Genomic DNA, 23,253 nt, shown 5'->3' on the forward strand with positions numbered 1-23,253 from the left:
TTCTTTGGGCTTAGCCTTTACCAATTACACTGCCCCTCTGCCTGATTTCCTAAATTTGCATATGCAAAGGAGCCCTGTGAGAATCAGGTCTTTGAGGCAGCTGCTGAGCCTCGTGGTTGGGATGCTAGTTTGGGACGCGGGCACCCGAGGGAGTGCTCTGCTCTGCTTCAGGTTGCAGCCTGCTGCTCCTGTGTACCCCGGAGGAAGCGAGAGTGGCTCATGTGGGAGGCCCAGGTTGAGTGTCTGGCTCCCGCGTCTAGGGCTGTTGTGAGCATGTGGGAAGTGAGTCAACAGAGGGGAGCTTCCCCTCCCTCTGTCTCCCTGCCTCTAAGTAATTTTTGTCCAAATAAGAGAAACCTGTCTTCTTCCATGCCCTTGCTAGTTTGCGCAGAAGTCAGTACATCAGAATCAGTCCAGTTTTGAAGGCATGCTTCCCTCTTTGGTAATCTGAGTTTCTGCCTCTGTTTCCCTGCTCTTGTAACATGGTAAGCAGAAGAGTCAGTAATGAAGCTTCTCTTCTGAAGACTGCTGGTGACTCGAGGCGATAAACAAGCCCGGGTCAGTTTGCCAGGGTGAATGAGCGCCCCTTCAGGTGAATACGGGTGATTTCAGCAGCAAAAACCCCCCTCCCGTGCAGCAGCTCCTCACCTGCAGGAGAATGACCCCCAGCAGACAGACCACCTCGGAGCAGCGCAAGGGACCTCAGAAACCACAGGAAACATCACCTGTGCTTGGTTTTGCCAGGGTTGGTCCAGTAGGAGAGAAGGTTTTTCAGGGACTTCGTTCGGTGCTCAGGCAATTATTCCAATAGTCTCTCAGTTGTCTCCTCTACTTGGAGTCTGCTTGGGCCACCAGAGCAAAACTCCACAGACTGCGAGGCTCACAGAGCAGATTGTGGCAGGCGGCTGCCTTCGCCCCAGGTCTAGACAGGGCTGTTTGTGCTCCAACCTGTCTCCTTGTCTTCCTCTCTGTGTGCCAACTCCCTCTTCCGATCTGTCCAAGTGCATTGGGCCCACCCTAAAGACCTCATTTTAACGCAATCCTATCGTTAAAGCCGTTATCTCCAAATACGGTCACTCTCCGGGGTGCAGGGGTGCAGGGCCTTCGGACTGCCGCATGTCGATGAAGGGGAACAGAATCATTTCCCCCTTCGATATGCGGATTTTTCGTTTACGCTCCTTTCCTTCTGACGCTGTATAATATCTGAGTGTGCCTTTTACATCTCTCATACACTAGAGGGGGCTTTGACCACAGTAGGTATTTGGTAATTTTGCTGCGGATGTATATTTTATTTGCTTTAAGACCGTCTCCAAATAAGAATTATTTTTAAAAAATTTATTCTTTTTATTTTGAAAGGTGGTCAATGGGAGTGGTGGAAGGAAGGGAAAAAGAGAGAGAGAGAGAGAGAGAGAGAATCTTCCATCTGCTGGTTCACTCCTCGAAATGGCCACAATAGTCAGGGCTGGTCCAGGCCAAAGCAAGGAGCCCAGAACTCCATCTGAATCTCCTATGTAGGCTGTAGGAGCCCAAGCACTTGGGCCATCCTCCACTGCTTTCCCAGGTGCATTAGCGAGAGCTGGTTCAGAAGCAGAGCAGCCAGGACTTGAACCAGCACCCATATGGGATGCTGGCACTGCAGATGGCAACTTCATCTGTGCCACAATGCTGGCTCCCTAACAAGGATTATCTGTGACGCATTCTGCTCGCTTGCTGTCCCCAACACCACACAGGCAGAGATGTCAGGGAGAGGGATCGAAGGCACGGTGTGATTAGCTGATGTATCACCTGTCTCTTCAAAGAAACAAGAAATAGGAAATAGCATGGACATGCCCCAGATAAGGTTGCCTCTGTGACAACATGGGGAGGGGAGCAAGGGAGACACGCCGAGTCTGAGGGCCTGTGGGACACTGGAAGGCATTGCTCCCAGAGAACAACGGACGTAGAAGGCTAACAGCCAGGTGAGCACAGCGAGAAAGATTTCCATAGACACAACCTAGAGACAGGAAGTGACACCATGCCAGTGGGTGAGGCCACTAAGGAAGACTGAATGGAGCAAGAAGAGAAGTTGTTTAAAAAGGCCATCCCAAGGGGTGATGTTGGCCTAGTGTTTAAGACGCTGGGTGGGATGCCCACATCCCATACCAGGGTACCTGGGTTTGAGTCCGGGTTCTGCCTTGGACTCCGCCTTCCTGCTACTGTACACCCTGGGAAGCTGCAAGTAAAGAAGCGAAGGCTGGAGTAGTTGGGTTCCTGCCACCCGTGTGGGAGACCTGGATTGAGTTCACAGCTCCTGGCTTCGACCTGGCCCAGCCTCAGCTGTTGTGGGCATTTGGGCAGTAAACCAGCGATGGAAAGTCTCTCTCTCTCTCTTTCTCTCTCTCTTTGCCTCTTAATAAATAAAATCAAATTTTAATGCCACTATAAATCATGTATAGAAAATTTTTCTGGTAAATGACAAGAAAAGACTCTCCCAAGAGGAAGCGACGCGTTCATTCCAATGAAGCTGAGCGAGAACGTGTATACTGGCTAATGTATATGTCTATTTTTCTCTCATCAGATGCCTTTAGATCTATTTTGTCTCTTCTTCTGGCCTTTTATTTGGAGGCTGTGCCCCAAACCATTCCTCTGGAGCTTGCTCTACCCAGGTTTTCTTCCCTGTAGCGAACAGTAGCCATAGAAGTGTGTTGGACTCCCTAACTTCCTGCCCAGGAGTCTCATGCAACAGCACTGTCCTTTAGGGCCATTTTGCACATCAGCCAATCAGAGCTGATGGAAAGGACAGAAGGGGAGACCAGGAGTGGATTTCTCAATGTCTGAGGAGGCAGGGGCAGGCCCTCTGCAGGGCTGGGGGCTGTAGCTCAGCTGCTGGGGGTAGTAACTTGTCTCCTTGTCAAGTGGCCCAGGTGGGAGAATGTATCCCTTTATGGCTGAACCCCTGGCTAAGTCCACGTCCCCACTTCTTTCCTAACTCTTCCTACTCTCTAGAATGGCTTGGACAGCATTGTAGGGTGTCACTGCCACACCGGCCCGGGAGGCTGCCGGGGAGCAGGGAGGCCAGGCCGTGCGTGGGTCATGGCAGCCGTGAGCACGCTCTCCTCCCCCAGTCCCACCTTCAGACACCATCCCTAATCCAGGACTCAGTCTTCCTCGTGGGCCCTGCTTAGTGTGGTGCAAATAAAAAAATAAAAGGCATGGGTTCGGTTCTCTTTTGTTTTCCAAAATGGTATTTTCCTTGATGTTCTCTCTGTTTTTTTTTTTTTTTTTTCACTTTCTTTTCCCTCTCTCTTCTTCAATCTCCTTTAGCAGAAATCTTTGATTTTTCTTCTCCCCCCACTGGGATCACCTGAGTCTTAGCAAAAGAGGATGGAAGGGGTCTGGAAGCCTCCACCTCCTTTTCTGAATATCCCCACCCACTTCTGCACATGAACTTGGAGATAACAGCTTATTTCAAGTACTTACTTCCACATCTTCCTATTTGTGTCCTTGGAGTAGCCAGGAAAAAAGCCACCTATTTTCTTGAACTTACCCAAAATGTCAGTGACCCCTGAGCCAGTAATTTCATACAAATCTCTGCTGTATAAAATGAGAGATTCTGAAAGTGAGAGGAAGCAGCTCTGCAATCCACAAATGGCCTGCTTGGGGCATTCCGGTAAAGGATGGCCTGTGGCCAGCATGGCTGCTTCCCGACTGTGTTTCATTAAGTTCAGTCAGCTAAAGGCCTGGAGAGAAAGACCATTTTCCTATGAGCATGTGAAAGAAGTACTTTGAGTAGTAAGCACCTAGCAGGCTTTGCCCTTGTTTTTGAATAGTCAAATGGGCTTTTTTATAATCACCATGGGCCACTATTTGTTTGAGTCAGTTAAAGGTCCAGATGGAATAGAAAGACAAGTTGGAGAGGGTTTTTACTCCTCTCTTTTTTCCTTGAGTTTTGCAGAGCAAGTCTCCCTGGACACACTTGACAAAGGGTTCCATCTCTTGTCTAGTTCCACTGGGCCCAGACTTGTTACAGTCAGATGTGGAAAGTCCTTTCTTACACTAAGATGCTTTCCCATGGGTTGGTTCCCAGCAGTAGCTGTAGAATTTGGTTCAGATGGGAGGAGGTCTGGATGAGCCCTCTGTCTACCCTCAAGGGGACAGCTCTCGGCATCTTTGTCATATAGTATCAGGAATACTCCTGTGAGCCCAGGCCTAGTCCCAGTTTGGATAGGGGTTGAGGGGACCTGGGAAACACAGATCACAATCTTCCTAGCATTCTGGAAACTTTAAGGGTAAGGAAGGTCAAAGGGCATCGCATGCATTAGCACCAGTGGATTTTGTATCCTTGGCCAAATGGTGGAGTTTCTTGGGCAAGGACTTGCTTTCAGCCCTAAGAAACATCTCAGTTCCTGTCCAGCATGGCTGTGGACATAGAAGACTGACGAGGCAGCCATGCCGAGGAGGGAGACATAGAGAGCAGGGAGAGAAACGGGCAGTGGCACCAGGAATTCTCGCCAAGAGCTTTTCAGCCTCTTGCTCCCGTCTAGGGATGGGGAACGTTTTTGCTGCCAATGGCCATTTGGATGCTCATAATATTCACGGACCAGACAAACTGATCGACTTAAAAATCAGCCTGCTAGAGATTTATTGCATCTGCAGTTGCCTTGGCAGGGCCAGACCAAATGATCTTGTGGACCTTACATGGCCAGTGCGCCCCCCTGCTGGACAGAAGCGAGAATGGGGTAAAGAGCGAAGAAAGATCGTGTGCCTAGCTTTGAAGCCAAATGATCAAAAGCCTTAGCTGAGGTTCCCCCAGTGGTCAGCTTTGGATACATAAGGGACACAGACTCAACGACTTCTGAGCTCTGCTTTGGGATAGTCAACAAAATTAATGCGTGAACTTCTTGCCTGACTTGGTGCAGCATTCCTCCAGCAGATTGAAGTCCACAAGCCCTCAATCTGGAGGGGAGAAAAAAGGAACGGAGACACTTTTCTTCCTTGTCTTTGCTGTATCCCAGGCCTGACCATGCCAGATTCAGTCTAGAGGGTTTTACTTTCCTGGAGGAAAAGGCAGTGTTGCATTCCCTGAAATAGATATTTCAGGCTAAACTTACTTGGGTTTATTTCCCCCGCCCCTCTTTTGCTAATTCAAAACAAAATGTCCATCATTCACTCTCACACTAGCCTTTAAGAGCTGGAGACAAATGGAGTCTGAATATTCACGCCAATGTGGTACAAATGAGCTGTGATTTCAGGATGCTGGCTGCTTCCTGACAGGGGAAAAGAGCGGTTGACTAGTTTAATATCCTTGGCTGAAAACACTTTGTTAGAGGTCCGTGGAGAAAGCCAACATTAATATTGAGTCCTGTTATTTAATGACTGAAAATGACACGTGGTGGAATGGGGCAACCTGAGTGTGGGGAAAAGTGTGTTTATCACAGCCAGAGGATGCAGAGGGAGTGAGTTCAAGCACGTGTTGGGCCTTAAGGGAGAAGTTGCTCCTTCGAGCATTGTCTCCAAGTTGCAAACATCCATCAGAATATTAGACGCATGATTTTGAACCTGACTTCATCACGGAATCGTAAAATTTGCAAATAGACAGACATTTGCTATAGTGAGAGACCCTGGGGACCTCTCTAACTACCTCCTCCAGATTACTGGCTAATCATGTATAAATGAAAGGTGCGGTCCTAAGTTAGGCTCATCCGTGGGGAAGGAGCTGACGCCATTAGCACCTTCTTCAAATCACATATTCAGTCACTTGCTCTTCATTCTACAGCTGTATATTGACTTGGGTCTTCTCCACCCCAGGTGCTATAGTGGGTTACGGCTGCATTACCCACTCTAGTGTTCTTGCCTATAAAGTGGACTCTCTTACTCAATGCAATGGAACGTTTTGTAAATACAATATGTTCATTGTTGCAAATTGTGACTCTTGGTACTCCTTGTTTTTCAATTACTTCATCTTGGCAAAGGATCCTAAATATTTTAAATTTCCCTGGCCTATTCCACACCTTTTATGTGGTTTTTAAACCTTTATTTATTTATTTATTTTATTCACCTGCTGCCTCCTAGAGTGTGCATTAGCAAGAAACTGGAATCGGAAGTTGAGCTGGGACTCGAATCCAAGCACGCAGATATGGGACATAGGCACCCTATGAGGTGTCTTAACCACCAGGTCAAATGCCTCGCCCCAGTGGTATGGTTATAGGCAAGACACTGCAGTCTACTGGTGGTATATGTAATTCTACTTTTCTGCAAATTACTTTGAAGTGATACCTCATCGTCCCTGATAGTAATATTGCTTCTGAAATTTTCATTGTCGTGTAGCATAGAAACAGAGGACTATAACTACAGTTTCAAGGAAATTGATATTAAAAACAAGGTAAGAATACGGTGTCATTTTTGTGGAAGGCTCCTGAGAACCAGGAGTGATACCAGGAGCTGATTGTCATGACACCCATGGAGCCACAGAGTAGGTTCTTTCCGTGACTGGTCTCTGCCCTAACCCCACGCCTACATTTGTGCATTAATATTGTACTCTGTGTCCTAAGGAAGGCTTCCCAGATAACCTCCATACCCTACAAAACCTCCATCTGCCCAGAGACAAACACACGTACACTTGATTTAGCTTGAGATCGAAAGCCAATCATGCAAGCAAAGCAAAGAGACAGCCCAAGTGTGAGGCACCATCATTTATTTTGTGAAGACTTTAGGACAAACCTAGCTTATTTTCTAAAGTGAACCCCACTTAAGTGAAATAATAAATCCATTCGCCAGAGCACAAATGAATACAAACAGAAGATTCACTTTTTGCTTCATTAATAAACATCACATCTGAACTTGGTATCAAGCAGGCCAGCTCCTCCTGACCGGAAATGGCTCCCAGTAAGCACATTGGCAGGGGAGTGCAGATCCTCCCACGGATCACACGGTCGTTTGGTCATCCCTGTCCTTGCCACAGTCTCTCTTGCATGATCCCTTTCCAGGTCTTAAGAGATACAGCAGAATGTTGTGATTAAAGAGCACACTCGGGGGCCAGGCTGTCTGGGTGTAAATCCCAGCTCTGACACTTTTTTTTTTCCCTTTTTTAAAAGATTGATTGATTTGAAAGTCAGAGATACAGGGAAGGAAGCAGAGACAGAGATTTTTCCATCTTCTGGTTTACACCCCAAGGGGTCGCAATGGCCAGGGCTGAGCCAGGCTGAAGTCGGGAGCCAGGAGCTTCATCAGGGTGTCCCACACGGGTGGCAGGGTCCCAAGCAGCTGAGCCACCTTCCAGTGCTTTCCCCAGGCCATTAGCAGAGAGTTGGGTCAGAAGTGGAGCAACCAGGACTCGGGAAATACTTCCATGCCTTTCTGAGTGCCTAGGAAAATATCCAGAACTGTGAGGGAATAGCAAAGGACGTCTAAACCCCAGCACTGGGGAACTTGGGACTTGGGCAAGAGAAAGAGAAGTCATAAAGCACTTGAATAATAAAGTCATGGAGTAATGATCTGATGACCTTGACGAACAGTGGCCAGCAGTGCTGTGGAAGTTGGAAGAGATGGTGGTTTTTGATAAAGGTAGGACTTGAGCCATTCTCTAGAAGAATCTATGAGACTTGCAGAAGGGGTGGAGGGTGCTTCGGAGGAGACAGGAACGAAGACCTAGAGGGCACAAATGAAGGGGAATTCATTGCAGGGTTTGGCCTGGCTGGGACTTGTGTCTCTAGGTGATAGTGGGAGGCGAAGGGGGGGAGCGGAGCGGAATCGTGTGGTGGACAGAGGGGAGCCAGGTGCTGGTTCTACGGAGAAATAGGACTGTGGCATGGGGGAGGAAGACCATCCTTCCTCACCAACAACGTCCAAAACTGAGGCACCCAGCACCCCCAGTCACCAGCCCTCATAAGCAGTGCTGTTCCCTGAACCAGGAATCTGGATCCCGACCACCTCTTAGATCCACAAGGCGGTGCCTGAACGGAGACAGTCTTAAATCCTGGGTTGCTCCTCCCTGCAGCTTAAGGCATTGGCATCATCGATCCTTCCTCCTGCTAACAAAGACCATCCAAGCCGAAGTCAAGTAGCCTCTCTGCTGGGGTCAGTTCAGCCCTTTTGCTACGTAACATCTGTTTTTGAAATTCTGCTGAGACCCTGACTTAAATCTGTTTAACTTAAAAAGCAGCAAAAGAACATCTTGTTTTCATGAATGTCCAGGGGCTGTGTGTCAACAAATAAAAGGTCTTTTTGTGGTATTCAAAGTAGAAAAGCTGGTTGTGAGTGTTCTACCACTGGGATAAATTTATTATGGACTGCTCATTTCTTGGAATCGTGAACCGAGGTTTGAACACACAGTGGACCAGCTTCATTTAAATCAGCAAAGTTCTGCCTGGTGGTGGGTGAGAAACACACTATTATTGTCAGAAGGGCATGCACCGGATGGATCTAGAAGGATGCTCACTTCATTTCTCCTTGCTTAGTCGGCAAAGTTAAGGTCTTACATGGATTTCCTGTGTCTGCGTAGATCCTGGCAGTCGGCACGTGGGGGATCATTATTTTTAACTCACTTACATAGGACCTGAAGTGGGAAAGAAGGGGATGAGCGAAGTTCACCACGCCTCGGACCTGACCGGTTCCTTTGCCCCCTCCCCATTTCTCTAGGAGCGAGAATTGGAGAAGAGTTTTATTAGCCGCACCTGGAGCAGGGAGTGTCTGGCACATAATAATTGTCAACCTAGAGATGATGAATGAGCACAAACTCAAGTCTTGCAAATGTATGTCCCTCTTATGAACACACGTCTGTGTGCGTATTGGTGTCATTTCTGGGTGAAGAGGTGATCACCACCCATATCAGTGTAACTCAAGGAAAGCTACTGGATCCTTCCTGCTGTTTTTGCTTCTCCTTTTCAGCCCTTAGCCCCATGTATGCTTTGCTTGTTTGTTTGTTTATTGCTACCAGAAGATAAGCACTGTGAAGGTAGCTGCACCTACAGCTTACGTGCATGGCACACCACACAAGGGGGCAGGTGTATCAGTGATAGGCTACATAAATACCTATTGAATGTTTTCATGGTGATGCTGATTGAAGAGCTTTTAGCAAATCTACACCCAGTGAAGAAGGCATTAGGGCTTATCATTGCAGCTACATAGGAAGCGGCTGTGTCCTAACACAATCACTTTTGCTTGTCTGTAGGTCGTAGTGGGATGGGTTAGGCTAAGTATCTCTATTCCTTAACTTAAAGTTATCAAGCTACAGCTTCCAGATAGCTGAGCAGAATTAATGCCATCGTTTGGCCATAGTTTAGGGTTATTTTTCTCTCCAACACTTAACTCATGCCCAGAATTCTAATTCCGTCTACCTGATAAAGATAGTACAGGGATCTTTGGTGAGAAAGGTGTTTCAGAACCTAAGGGGTATATGGTTAACTGTCCCCATTCACTTGTCTAGTGGCCACTATAGACCACTCTGCAAATCAAGCAAAACAGGCACATGTTCACAGATGGATCCATTCGCTTCATTTTGCTTTGGCTGCCTGTGTGGACAGAGCTGAACTAGGAATGATTTGTGAGTTCCAAAGGCTCTCAAGAGAAATGCTCATTTGTTTACAGGAGGTGCAATTCCACACTAGTTTCTTGCTTTGTATACTTGAAAACATTCCCAAAGAAACAAAGTTGGATGCAGAAAAAATATTGGGAGAAGAGAAAAATAATACTCCAAATTCTGACCAATTCTACTTTAATGGGTTGATCTGTCTGCCAGCTGGCCACAGGGTTGACTACTTGTAATATATACTTTTGGTAGGCCACATGTAGTTCTTGGAACTGTTTACATTAGGCTGCAGAAACTTAATTATTCTAAAATTGGCAGGAGTCGCTTTGGTTACTTAATGCAAAATTGCTTAGTCATCTTTATACATAGTGTGGACAGCTTTTGTTTAAGTGTGAAAAATTGGAAAATGCATATTTGCTCCAAATAGATTTTTAGGTCAGGTAGAAAAACAAGAAGGTATCGGTTTTTTTTCTTCCCCCTAGCTGCTTTAGCAGGTGGCTGCCACATGTTTTAATTTGACAAGCTAAGTGACTGTTGAGCTGAAGTCCTTAATTACAAGTATTTTTCCATTTTCTGTGTGGATTTTGAAATGAGCAGAAAGCCATCACTGCCTCTGCTTAGCTCGCGTTCTACTCCTGCATTTTGCAACAGGCAGCCTTTCTAGCGTGAGCGTGAGAATCTCTAGAATAGGCCGTCGGAACAGCTCTCCTGTTCTCACAAACCAGGCTGTCACTTCTAGGTGGTTGTCACAAAGACCGCCCTTTTGACGTTTGGTTTGCATCTTGACCTCGCCATCCTTGACTCCTGCCTTACAACACGCTACAACATGAGGTTCTGCCAAAGTATTTAGAGGTCTGAATGGCGCCGGAGGTCTTCGGTTTTTCCAAGAACGCCCATGGCAACCTTGCCCTCTCCCTGTGACCTGGGCTGAGACTCCTGGGAGAGATGGCGAGTAGAGATTAAAATGCTGGAGCCAACGGGTAGTGATACCAGGCCTGGCCAAGATAGCTTCCCAAGCAAACACGAACAACGGTGCCTTCTGTTTCTGATTACTGAGCGTGGTTAGAGAGCGAATTCAGGCAACACTTTTGTTTTAGACTGATGGAAGCATTTAAATCGGCTCTCAACGTCAGTGTTTTCTAATTATGATGGAGGAGTGGCAAGGAACCTCCAAAGGCCATGAAAATTTGAAGTATTTTAGCTCAACTCATCTTTGCTTATTCCTCATATGTCTTCTTTAGCCTTCTTCTTCTTCATTGTTTGTTTTTTGGTTTTTTTTTTTCCCAGAACAAACCTATTCCCTCAGTTCCAAATGTCTAATTCCCCTCTTCCTGAAACCAGAATGTCTTCGAAGACAAATGCTTCTCCACTAGCGGAAAACAACCAAAGCTACAAATCACAATCTAAAATAGAGCTCCAGAGGAAGCCCCGCCCCGCTCCCCACCGCTACCAAGAGCTCGCCTGCAGGGTAGCCCTCCGATAATGTCTTAGCCCAGTCTGTCTGTTTTCTGATTAAGTTCGGTGAATAAGCAAAAGCTCTGGAATCCATTCCAATCCAACAAGTGTTAACCTCGTGTTCAGTATTAAACAAAAAAAGTTGGCTTAGAAAGTTTGAAGGATCTCTAAAGTGAGCAAGATGGACATGTACTTAAGAATTAAAATGTGAGCGCAGAGAAAGTATACTAACAAACACATAATCATACAGGTATCTGTACAAACTCAGGTCCGTGAGTAAGATGTTGGGAGACCGTTGGTCTTGAGCTAGTCTTAAGTAGGCCCCCACTATGAGTAAGCCCTTATTCGAAGACAGGTCCAGATATCCCGAAAATAGCAGGTGGAGCTGTTATCTACATGACTCGTGTGAAAAGGAGGAAGATGTATTCTAAGCACGTTTCAATGTATTACTTAGCTGCAAACTGGTGTTTCAATTATATGCCCATTCTGTCTGATGGATAATGTCTGTTGGTTTGGATTGGAACCTTTCTTTGTAGATGATCAACTCCTAGAAGATAATCTATAACTTGCTTATAATTCCAAAATGCAGTAGATGCGTTTGATGGTCATGATGAATAGAAGTTGAATAATTCACTAGGGAATAATTAACTCCTAATGAATAATAGCTTGTCCTTCATATTGCAAAAATATTGCTACTGGGGCCGGTGTTGTGGCATAGCAAGTAAAGCTGCCGCCCGCAACACTGGCATCCCACAAGCAGGGGAAGGTGGCCCAGCTGCTTGGGCCCCTGCCACCCACATGGGAGACCCAGGGGAATAGCCTGGCTCCAGACTTCAGTCTGACTCCACTCTGGCCACTGTAGCCATTTGGGGAATGAGCCAGCAGATGGAAGATCTCTCTCACTCTCCTTCTCTCTCTATATAGAACTCTGACTGTCATTGGAAAGGTCTTTGAAGACAGAGAGCAAGTCTTGCACACTTGGTGTCCCTGAAATGCATAGGATCTGCCATGCAGTACAGTTAGGAGCTGGAAGATCTTCTAGCAGGGCTGTTCGATAGAACTTTCCACAATGATGAAAACCTTCTCTGTCTTGTCTTATACGGCAGCCACTGAACACACGAGGCCACTGAGCACTTGGAATGAGACTAATGAGGAACTCATTTTTTTTTGAATTTTTGATTTTTAATGAAGTTTAATCGCCTCATTTGGCTACTGGTTCCCATTTTGGACAGCACGGCCTCAGAAGCTTAAAAAGTACCTTTTCGTTATAACCTTAAATAAATGGTCCTTTCGCCTTTACCTGTTTCCAGCAGTGGGGGTCTGTTCTTTCTCAGTAGCCCTATCCATTGATCATAGTTCCGCTGAGTCGCCCCCTCCCCCCCACATCTGAATTATGGATGAGAATTCTGTGCACACCTGTGTTTTATAGGCGCACATTTATAGATCTTTAAAGCAAGACTGTGCATTCTTCCTCGCCTATGGACACGAGCTGGTGCATGATTTTCAGCTGTGTCTTAGAGGTCACAAGGATGTCACTTCCTCTCTAAGGGCCAAGAGAGTAGCAGTAACCCTATGCCTACTCTGAATTGGTATCAACCTGTTTTTCAGTTGAATTCTTCTTGAGTTTGTCAACGAAAGGTATTTCAACTCTTGAAAAGGGAGCAGAAGGGTCTGCATTCCAAGTTTCATTTCTTCTCACTCTTCTAAGCAACTGTCCAGTTAGTTTAGAGATTGGTCTTAGCGCCAGGCCTGATTTTCCAGGGATTTGCTGTGGTTCGGAAGCTAATGCAATGTTCTATATGTCTCAGCCTCCTTCCCAATGGGAATGAATCTCCTCTCCCCCTATTTGGGGGGATCAAATGATGACACCTATACAGTTGGATATTTTTTTTGTTTTGTTTTGTTTTTAAGATTTAATTATTTTATTTGAAAGGCAGAATTGCAGAGAAGCAAAGAGAGAGAAGCAGAGAGAGAGAGAGATCTTCCATCCGCTGGTTCACTCCCTAGATGGCCACAATGGCTGGAGCTGCATTGATCTGAAGCCAGGAGCTTCTTCTGGGTCTCCCACCCAGGTACCGGGACCCAGGGATTTGGGCCATCTTCTGCTTTCCCAGGCCATAGCAGAGACCTGGATTGAAAATGGAACAGTAGCTGGGACTCAAACCGGCACCCATATGGGATGCTGGCACTGCAGGAAGTGGTTTTACCTGCTATGCCACAGCGCCGGCTCCACCCACAGAGTTTTAAAAATTGTGAAGAGTGAGACCAGCGTTGTGGCATAGTGGGTAAAGCAGGCCTACCATCCCATTTGGGTGCCAGTTTGTATCCCAGATGCTCCACTTCTGATCCAGTTCCCTTATAATGGCCTGGGAAAAGCAGTGGAAGATGGCTCAAGTGTTTGGGCCCATGTACCCACGTGAGAGACCTGGATGAAGCTCCTGGCTTCAGCCTGGCTCAGCCCTGGCTGTTACGGCCAGGTGGGGAGTAAACCAACAACTGAAAGATTTCTCTCTCCCTCTCTCTCTCTCTCTCCCCTTTTCTCTCTGAAGCCCTGACTTTTGTATAAATAAATACATAAATCTTAAAAAAAATTGTGAAGTGTTCCAAATTAAGATTGTATTATTTGCAGTAGCACTTTAAAATTCAACCTAAAATCCCTACACATGTTGCCTTCCCGAGAGGTAAAGTCAGCAGAGACAAAAGCCATCATCTCTCAGATCTAAAATGCCCAAACTGCGCATGACCCGCCAGGCGGAAGAGAAGGCATGAAGACATCGGATTTCATAATGTCAAGACTGCTGGGTCATCTGTTTTGCAAGTAGACAAAAAGTGATGATAAAAGACTGAGCAAGGAAGGAGAGGAAAAAACAGGTCACAACCTGTTAACCTGCTCTAGTAGGGCTTGGGACTTCGGAGAGAAGAAACTGGAGAAGTCAGGGGTCCTCAGCCTGAGCTCATTCATTGGTTTCTGTGTTGACAAATGTGTCTTGGTGACTGCATCTGCTTTTTTTTTTTTTTTTTAAGTAGCACAGCTTTTTGGAATAAGATGATGAAGGTTGGACTAGCCAAGTCCAAACTGTACATTACAATCCACTTGTTTATTTGGTTTTTAAGTCCCAGATGAACCATTCAGTTTGGAAAAGAGCAAAGCGGGTTGATAAATTGATTTTTTTTAAAAGGACAAAAGTTCATTTTCTACACTCAGTACGAAAACGTTGCCAGATTTACTGTGTAACTACTGCAAATGTGCGTTTATGTAACTTTTGAGATTCACGTAGAGTCTATTACCAAGGTCTTTGATTCATTTTGTAAACACTGATCAGTCAATAAAATACAGAGAGATGAATAAGCTACAGTTATATTTTCCATACGCAGAATAGTAAAATCCACAATAAAAATCCAGCAGCTCAATCAGGTACAATTCCTGAGTGCCTACTCTGTCCCAATAGTGAAGGGATTGTTTAAATAAAGGACCATGTCTCTTCATAAATGGCCTTAAGAACAAAAACACATGGAGAGTGAAACACCACTGAAAACAGTTACGAACGAGTTCAGGAGAACAGTTGATGAGTTGCGTATTAATTACCAAAATGAATTATAGATGTTCAAGCAAGACTCCTTAGGAAAGCCATCATGGAGGAGGTGAAATTCAATCCTGAATTCTGTTCAGGACTCAGTTGGTTATGGATTGTGAAGGGGAGAGAGGAGCTCATTCCAGATGGATGGAATAAAAATGCAGAGGTAGAAAACTGGAAGATACAGTTGAGAGGCAATAAAATACTTTTTATCTGGGATGCCATGGTATGATCAGCTTGAAAAGAAATGAAATGGCTTCTAAATCATGAAATTAAAAGAGAACACACTTAGATACTCAAAACATTTCTATCTGGAAAGGCAGAGGCACAGATAGATCATGCTTAATGCATCATCTGTCTGGATGGGAGACCACGCATAAAACCATTACATTACATGGAGTAGGGTGGACTTTGGACATCCTCTGGCCCTCCTATCTCATTTTACAGGGAGGAAAATTTGCTCAGAGAGCTTTGATCCAGGTCTCCCTAAGTCTGAGTCCAGGTTCCTGTTTGCCAAGAGTTTGTGGTGGAAAAGCAGCTAAAGGAAGGACTTGAGGTAGGTGAAGAGAATTAGAGGAAGAAAAGTAGGGAATGTGGGGGAGTCTGTGGCACCCAGAAATCACTCAAGCCCTGTAGGATGAAGAGAAGTTTTGCTGGGTTGCAGCGATGGTCCAACTAAATTAAGGCAAATCTTGAGGAGAGACAAAGCATGCTCCCCGAACTCCTCCCACAAAGCCCTAAATCTCAACAACAACAAACAGGAAGTGGATGACAGGTGACCCACAGCTGAAGATGTGTGCGATAGGCCTGTCCATTAGTCCGCTTCCTTAGTAAACGCCTGAGGTGGTGGCCTTTGATGAAATGCGGTTTATTTAGCTCCAGGAGTGGCACCAGATTTTGCTCAGCCATTCTGTGAGGACCTCGGTGGGGATGGCCTCATGATGGCAGGAACGTGTGTGGGAGAGAGCGATCCCACGGCGAGACAGGAAGCCAGGGAGCAGGGAGGGGCCGGCCTTGTTCTGTCATCTCAATCTTCACAGAAGAATAACTAGGGTCTCATGAGAACTACCTTTAATCCCTTCCTGGGGCAGAGCCCCTAAGACCTCCCCCTAGGTCCCACCTCTCCCCCCCCCCAAAGAAACCTTTTATTTAATGAGTACAAATTTTATAAGTACAATTTTAGGAATATAGTGGTTCTTTCCACCATACCCACCCTCTCACCCCACCTCCTCCTCCCTCTCCCATTCTCCATTAAGATTCATTTTCAATTAACTTTATACACAGAAGACCAACTCTATACTACGTACACATTTCAACAATTTGCGCGCACACACACACAGAACAAATTTTACAGTTAAGTCTCATAATACAACTCATTGAGGACAGAGGTCTTAAATGGGGAGTAAGTACACAGTGACTCCTGTTGTCAGTTTAACAACCAACATTCTTATGTATGACGTCAGTGATCACCCGAGGCTCTTGCCATGAGCTGCCTAAGCTATGGAAGCCTTTGGAATCCACAAACTCCGTCAGTATTTCGGCAAGGCCATAGTCAAAGTGGAAGTTCTCTCCTCCCTTCAGAGAAAAGTACCTCCTTCTTTGATGAAGGCCCCACCTCTTAAAGCAGAGATGGGAAACATTTTTCTGCCCAGGACCATTTGGGTATTTTATAACATCATTCGTGGGCCATATGAAATAATCAACTTAAAAATCAGTCTGCTAGAGATTTATTGAATTTCAAAACCTGCCTGCAGTTGCCTTGGCAGGGCCAGACCAAATGACGTTCCTTACCCCTGTAAAGGTTCCACTACCTTTAAAAAAAAAAAAGATTTATTTATTTGAAAGTCATAAATACAGGGAGAGAGAGAGAGAGAGATCTTCTATCTGCTGATTCACTCCCCAAATGGACACAACAGCCAGAGCTGGGCTGGTCTGAAGCCAGGAGCTTCTTGCGGGTCTCCACATGGGTGCAGGGACCCAAGGACTTGGGCCATCTCCCATTGCTTTCTCAGGAACATTAGCAGGGAGCTGGATTGGAAGTGGAGCGGCTGGGACTTGAGCCGACACCCTCGCGGGATGGGAATGTAGCAGACAGAGGCTTCACCAGCTACGCCACAGCGCCAGCCCTCTACCACCTCTTAACATTGCACACTAGGGATCACGCTTCCAGCATGAGCCCTTGGGGGCCGAACCACAACTGACTTCAGCAGCCCCATAGAAGTTTAGAGAAAGAAGCATTGCAGGAAGGCAAAGACCTTTTCTGTCTTGTCCATTGTCTAATAGATGCTCAGTTAATATTTACTGAATATTTACTGTCTAAAGGCTTTTGTAAGGTTTCATTGAAGCAGTTAAACTGTGAAATTTACAGTGGGTGCAAACTGATGACTAGTTAGAAAGGATCTCTCTAATGGCCGGCCCGAGGCTCAGTAGGCTAATCCTCTGCCTGGCGGCACCGGCACCCCGGGTTCTAGCCCTGCTTGGGGCACCGGATTCTGTCCCGGTTGCTCCTCTTCCAGTCCAGCTCTCTGCTGTGGCCCAGGAGTGCAGTGGAGGATGGCCCAAGTGCTTGGGCCCTGCACCCGCATGGGAGACCAGGAGAAGCACCTGGCTCCTGGCTTTGGATCTTTGCAATTACAATTTGTAATTGTAAAGAAATAGTTATGTTGGAGATAAGAAGACAGTGGGTTAGAGGAGGAAGATTACAATGAGGAAGGTACACTGTAAGAGAAAGAATTCTAAAATATCAATGAAAAGCGGGCCATGATGCTAGTGAAGCTATGACTCCCTGATTTATGAATCTTATAAGGCACTAACAGTAAAATAATAGAGTCTCGTATTTATTCGGAAAGTTAATTTAATTGAGATCTTTGTGGCTTGGTAAATCTGTGATTTAAACCAAATGGGTTTGAAACTGAAGGCATGGGTCACTTTTAAGATCATTTCTGTCCTAAATTTATATGATCCACGGGGCGGGGGGGGAGGGGAGGAAGTCTGTGGGAACTCTGTCCTCTCTACTCAACTCTGCTCTAAGAAATATGCTGTTAGTTATATTTTTAAGGGGTTTAAAAAATGACCCACCACATGGTACATATTCAATAGCTGTTAGTTACTTTTGGAAGCTGCTTCAACTTATTCAGCATTCCTGACACAACAGATTTGATTCTTGATGCATTCCAAGACCAATATTGGGGCTGACCAAAAATCCCAAGGACTCTCTCCACCCCCGCGCACCATGCGGTTTGCGAGGATTCGGAAATAGATAGGACTTAACTTTCCCCACACGGCCTTGCCCTCTAGTGGTTGGGGGCTGGGTTAGAAAGCCCCCTGCTCACAAACCTCCTCTCTTGACTGCGGCTGCACACATGCGCACGCACGCTCCCCTCCCCCACCCCTGAAATGGCTTCATGTCTGCCACCCACCCTGACCCAAACAAAAGGAAAAACAAACTCATTCTCCTTATAAGGGACACACAGGAAATGTCCACACTGAGGTACCATGCCCATGGAGAAAACAACCACCGTAACGTTGTGGATACAAAACACAATCATGGATTTCCTGGGGGAGAGACACAGACTAGAAATGAGACTCCATTGCTTTAAGGAAAAGAAGCATCGATTCGGTTTCGTAAATATAACTGTGCTTTGCTTCCCCACACAGGGAGGGAGAGGGGGAAGAAAACCGGAAATGACAGAGAAAGAGGAAAACAGCCAGCAGAGGAAGTAGTGCCTTAGAGAGAAGGAGAGACCACAGGAGGGAAAGGGGACAGACAAGGTTCAGGAAGCCCTAACGTGGTGGTGAGTCACGGGAGGACATGTCTCCGGTCACAGTCACCTGGGTCACAGGTGACAGTCACCTGGGCCACAGGCTTTGCAAAGCCATTACCAAACGGGGGAGCCATGTGTTGAGTTGAACTCCATAACACCAATTACCTTAATTACGGTCGGTGCACCTGTGTGTGTGTGTGTGTGTGTGTGTGTGTTTAAAGGCAATCCAATATAGGAGAATCCCTATTAAAGAGACAGGTATCAGTATGATTTATATGCCTTTGTGAAAGGTTTTTTTTCCACTTTAAAAAGGAGTCACATGAGAGTTCTTCCAATAGCGTGACCGTGGTCTGTCCAGCTGCACAAAACACTTCGCAGCAATGCACCTGCCTCCCCCATCGACAGACGCCTCCTCCAGCCTGCTTCTCGCTCCCGTGCCGCTCTGCCTGTTGGTGACACGGTCTACACCATCTCTCTGCCTTGATGTTTCCTCACCACGTTGGTTGAGAGTTTGTTTCCTAACCAAGGTTGCTGGAAAGAATTCAGCACTGGCCGGGGGTAGGGGAGGAAATGAAGGATTACTAGCTGGGGACGTGGAAGCTGCTGGTCCCAAAAGAGGGGGGAAAAATCACTTAGAATTCTGTCCAGGCACGGCTCCCCTTACACAGGAATAGTGCCCAGGCAGTGCAGGAAAGCACTGGAGAGGAGAGTGTGAGGATGATGGGAGATGGCCAGCCCCATCCCGGTTGGAGACCAGCTAAGAGCTGTTTTCACTAACACACACATTCTCTCTCGTGCACACACGTGTGTGCACACTCACACACTCCTGCACCTCAACTGACAGTCATTCCACCCTGTACACAGACGTGTTCCTGCCCTCTCCTCTCCCTCGGCTACACCCACCACATACTCACAGAGCATAACTCAGAAGCACGCTGGTCTATGGAGTTGTGGTAAATAGCGCTCTCTCTCTCTCTTGCTCTCTCTCTCTCTCTCTCTCTCTCTGTGCCTCCTGGTGCTTGCTCAGCAGTTGTTCTGTGGTTGGGAAAGAAAAAAGCTCCCAAGTAAGTAGGAAAAGGTGAGGAGTAGGAGGAGAGGAGCGGCAAGAGAAAAAGAATTTGCATGGGTCAGGAGCCAGCCCAAGCCACCGCACGGGTTCGGCAGCGTCCCTTCCCACCCCAGAAATGCAAACTCTGTGCATCTTGGGCCTGCTTGGCAGTGTTTATTCCACAGCAGAGGCACATCCTGGGACCCTCTGCTGCTGGCCAGCAGTCCGGGGGAGCGCCTTGACTTTGATGTGGGAAGAGCAAGGACCGGAGCTGACAGGATGAGCTCCAAGCTGTGTGGTGCCTGCAGACAGAGCTCTGTCTGTCCGCTGCTGTAGTTGTGCCGGTAGCTGTTAGGATGCGATGGAAGACTGGCTGCAGGCAGGAAGAGCTGGGTTTCTCCCTGCACCAGGCATGGGAGAAGCTGGGTTTGGGTCCTGCTGCCCGCGGGGTCTCTCAGACACACTGGACTGTCGTGAGAACAGGGGCCCACCCCACAAAGCCCTCAGACAGCCCCTTTTGGGGGACCCTCCCGCTGCTGTTTTTCATTCCTGTCACTATGGGGAGATCAGACTGTGAAATGTCCAGAGATTACTTCGGGTTGGATGAAATTATAATAAGGCAAACGGGTTGTTTCCTTCCTAACTAACAAATTCTTGGGCGGCACTGTGGGTGAGAGGAAGGGAGGAAGATAGATTCAAATGCTGAAGGCCCCAAGAACCAGCAAAATTTGCATTTTGAACGTTTTAGAAGCAGTGTAATTAATACCCTGGAGGATAAGGAAAAGGACAGATTCAAACATTGTGTAGTTTTGTTTCTCTTGGCTGAGGTTGTATTTTTGTTTGTGTGCATGGTTGAAGAAGAGAAAAACACCCTTGAAAAAAAAAACCCGAAAGCATTTAGCAATGTGTCTAAGGGTTCTGAACTGGACTCCAAGGTCTAGAAGCCTCTCTCTACTCTTTGCCTCTTCAAAGATGGCATCCAGGGACGGCCTCAGCTTTTCCGCAGCTCCTTGTTTTCCTACCACGGGCACACGGTCCCTCTCCTGTGCACAGAAAGGGCTGCAAAATATTTTTGTGATCCGAGTGGCGCAGTCTAAGATTCCAGAGGAAGCGGAGGCCTGGGCTCCGCACAGGAAGCAATCTTCAAGCAGGCCTTAAATGCCAGATTCCAGGCCGAGTTTAACGAACCACTGACAGCTCTGTAAACAAAGCAAGGACAAAAAGAGCCCGCTTCCCCTTTCTGGTAGGCATTTGGGGTTTGGGGGCTGCAGGGGAATTCTGGAATAGTCCATGCTATGGCACAGAAACACAGGGGAAGCAGGCGGCTCGTTTGAAGAGCTGGACAGGGCTGATCCTCCCGGAATTCAAAGCCATCGCGGAGGAGGTAGGAGAGGGTAAGACTTCCGGAGAGCTGGGGTCTCTGAGCTGGATCCGAGCTGGAGCCCCCATCAACTGCCTTTGAAATGCTGCTCTAGTTAGACTTGCACCCTGAGGCTAATATTCCTGGAATATGCAAATGATGCTTGATCTGGTACTGTTTTATTTCTCTCCTTTTCTTGAAGTTCCTCCGTGTTTCTTTCCTGGCCACTTTTTTTTTTTCCACTTCTGTTTTTCTCTTTGTTCACTTTTTAATAACTTGTCTGGAGTTCAGAAAGCTACAACCAGCAACATTCTCCCAGTAGCTCTCAAGAGAGTCTACCAATATTTCAGTCTACCGAATCCTTTCTGTCTCCTGAGGTTTTTTTTTTTTAAAGCTATCTTAGAGTCTTGTCTGTTTTTAAAGTTTTATGAATAAGACTGAATTCAACTCTGCTCAAGAGTCAGAAATTGGTCCCTGGCTCCCTGATCAGTCTTCTAAGGTGTTTTTTTTTTTTTTTAAAGAGTAAACAAAAAATGGGGGGGGGGGTGAAATCGGGGGAGGGGGGTAGGGAGGGGAAGGAAAGCGACTCCTGAGAGGTGATGAGCCTGATGCTGATTCTGCCTCCTCCCCGCAGCTCCAGACGCGATCTGGTCTCCCTGGAAAGCACACCATGGATGATTTTGAACGTCGCAGAGAACTTAGGAGGCAAAAGAGGGAGGAGATGCGGCTGGAAGCAGAGAGGTGAGGAGCCAGGAGGGAAACTCCTTGTGTTCTGTTATCGGCAGTGTTCTTCTCCAAGGCTGTTCCCCTGAGAGGCCAGGCACTCCACTGCTGGCAAAAGTAGTGCTCAAAAATCCCATTACTCGGACTCCACATTTCTACTTGAAGAAAAGAAGCAAGCAAGCATTGGAAAGAGATTGAAGAGCAGGCAAATGGTTGCACTAACTCAATGCCTTTCCCATTAGGACTTCTAAGTGACAAAGGCCATGTGTGAATAAATATTGAAATGACAGGGCCCTTTAGAACAAAAATGCAAAGGCGGAAAGCCAGCACCCAGGGCCAGTGGTCTACCTGGCCAGGTTAAGAGCCAAATGGCCCAGGCAGCTGTGCGAAGTCAGTGTGTAGGTGGAGAGTGTTGTGCTGCACGAGGCCTCCGTGGCAGGGACCTTGAGAGTGGGTTGGGGAAATAAAGCATTGGCCTGTCAAGTGTGGGGCATTAAGGCATATTTTAAGTACAGACCTCAGAGCAGAGGACAGTGGCGTTTAATGTGGTTTGAGTCCGAGGTTCTTTTGCAAAAAGGAGATGAGGCATTCACTGGAAGGAAAATGCTAAACAATGACCTTAACAGCGCGTCAATCCTGGCTTCCCAGCAGTCCCAGTGCTTAGCTGTGAGATCGCAAGGTGAGCTCTTGGCGATCCTGCAGTGTGACACTGGAGACTTAAGGAAAGGTCAGGGCCTTGTCTCCTACATATTTGCATGCAGAATGTGGAAGAACCAGGTGAAATGACTCTCTTGGACCAACCTGGCTAGAGTGGGCTGCCATGTGTGGGACCCCTATGCGTACACACGTGGCACCATGAACAACGCCTGTGCTCTGTGGGTGCAGATCCTAGCTCTGCCACTTGATGAACTGTGTGGCCACGAGCAGGGAACTTTGTCTACAGCTTAGCCCAGTACCCGGCACATACTAGGCTTTCCGTGAGTGCTAGCTATTACTATTATTGTTAACTAGCATCACTAAACAAGTCAGAAAACAGCCTAACAACACAGCCAGAGCTTAACACTGGTGCCCAGAGAAGGAAAGGCAGGCGTCATCATGAGATGGAGACGTAAGAAAAAGCTCCTTGAGGAGGTAAACCATAGAGAACGGGATGATGGAGATGGAGAACAAAGGTGGGGGAGGCCTTGCAGGTGAGGGAAAGACAGCAAAAGCTCAGGGGAGGGAGCAAGGATCCTGGTAGGAGAGACCTGCTGTGTGCTGGAGGTGAAGGGGCCTTGTCTTGCACATCTTGGGGGCTTCTGTTTGACATAAAAGGAATAGAGGGAGACGAGACAGGGCAGTTACGTGTGATGAAAGTTCGTGGGAGAGAGCTATCTGTTGATAACTAGATAACTATGGCCATTCATGCACTAGAATTTGGGGATATCAACTCCAGGAGAATTGGCACTGACCAATACGTTCATGAAGGCCTGAATCGGGGCAGTGACTACAGAAATGAAAACAGAGCAGGGATGAGCGTCTTTGTAGAGGAAGAGTTAGCAAAGCTCTTAGGGGAGGGAAAACTCAAAGACAATTCCAAAGAATAAAGGTCTAAGGAGTTCCCCACGGGGAAGCTGGAAGGGATTCGTGCTCGCATGGCCAAGGAAGCAGGGTTTAATCTCAGGCAGAAATGACAACCAAATGCAGATCACCCAAGCACTTAGAAATGGGAAATTTTTTGCTTACAAAAGAAGAGAAATTATTATTAGGGAATTAAATTTGGGCACACTCAGTATGGTGGGGTAGTATAAAAACCAAAGCAATGTTCACAAGAAGACAAGTGG

The 23,253-nt window shown here is 46.9% G+C and overlaps 1 protein-coding gene across 14 annotated transcripts in view; it reads left to right on the plus strand.

Moving 5' to 3' along the window:
- The window catches only part of CALD1 (caldesmon 1), a 193,567-nt gene that overhangs the window by 68,809 nt on the left and 101,505 nt on the right, over positions 1 to 23,253 (plus strand). For 11 of the 14 annotated variants that reach the window (XM_051847959.2, XM_051847961.2, XM_051847960.2 and 8 more), the window contains 1 exon segment: positions 21,342 to 21,448. In XM_051847959.2, coding sequence (XP_051703919.2) covers positions 21,378 to 21,448 — 71 coding nt within the window. In that variant the 5' untranslated portion in view covers positions 21,342 to 21,377. 14 annotated transcript variants of the gene reach the window in all.

The sequence above is a fragment of the Oryctolagus cuniculus genome, chromosome 3, assembly GCF_964237555.1.
Source record: "Oryctolagus cuniculus chromosome 3, mOryCun1.1, whole genome shotgun sequence".
NCBI lineage: Eukaryota > Metazoa > Chordata > Mammalia > Lagomorpha > Leporidae > Oryctolagus > Oryctolagus cuniculus.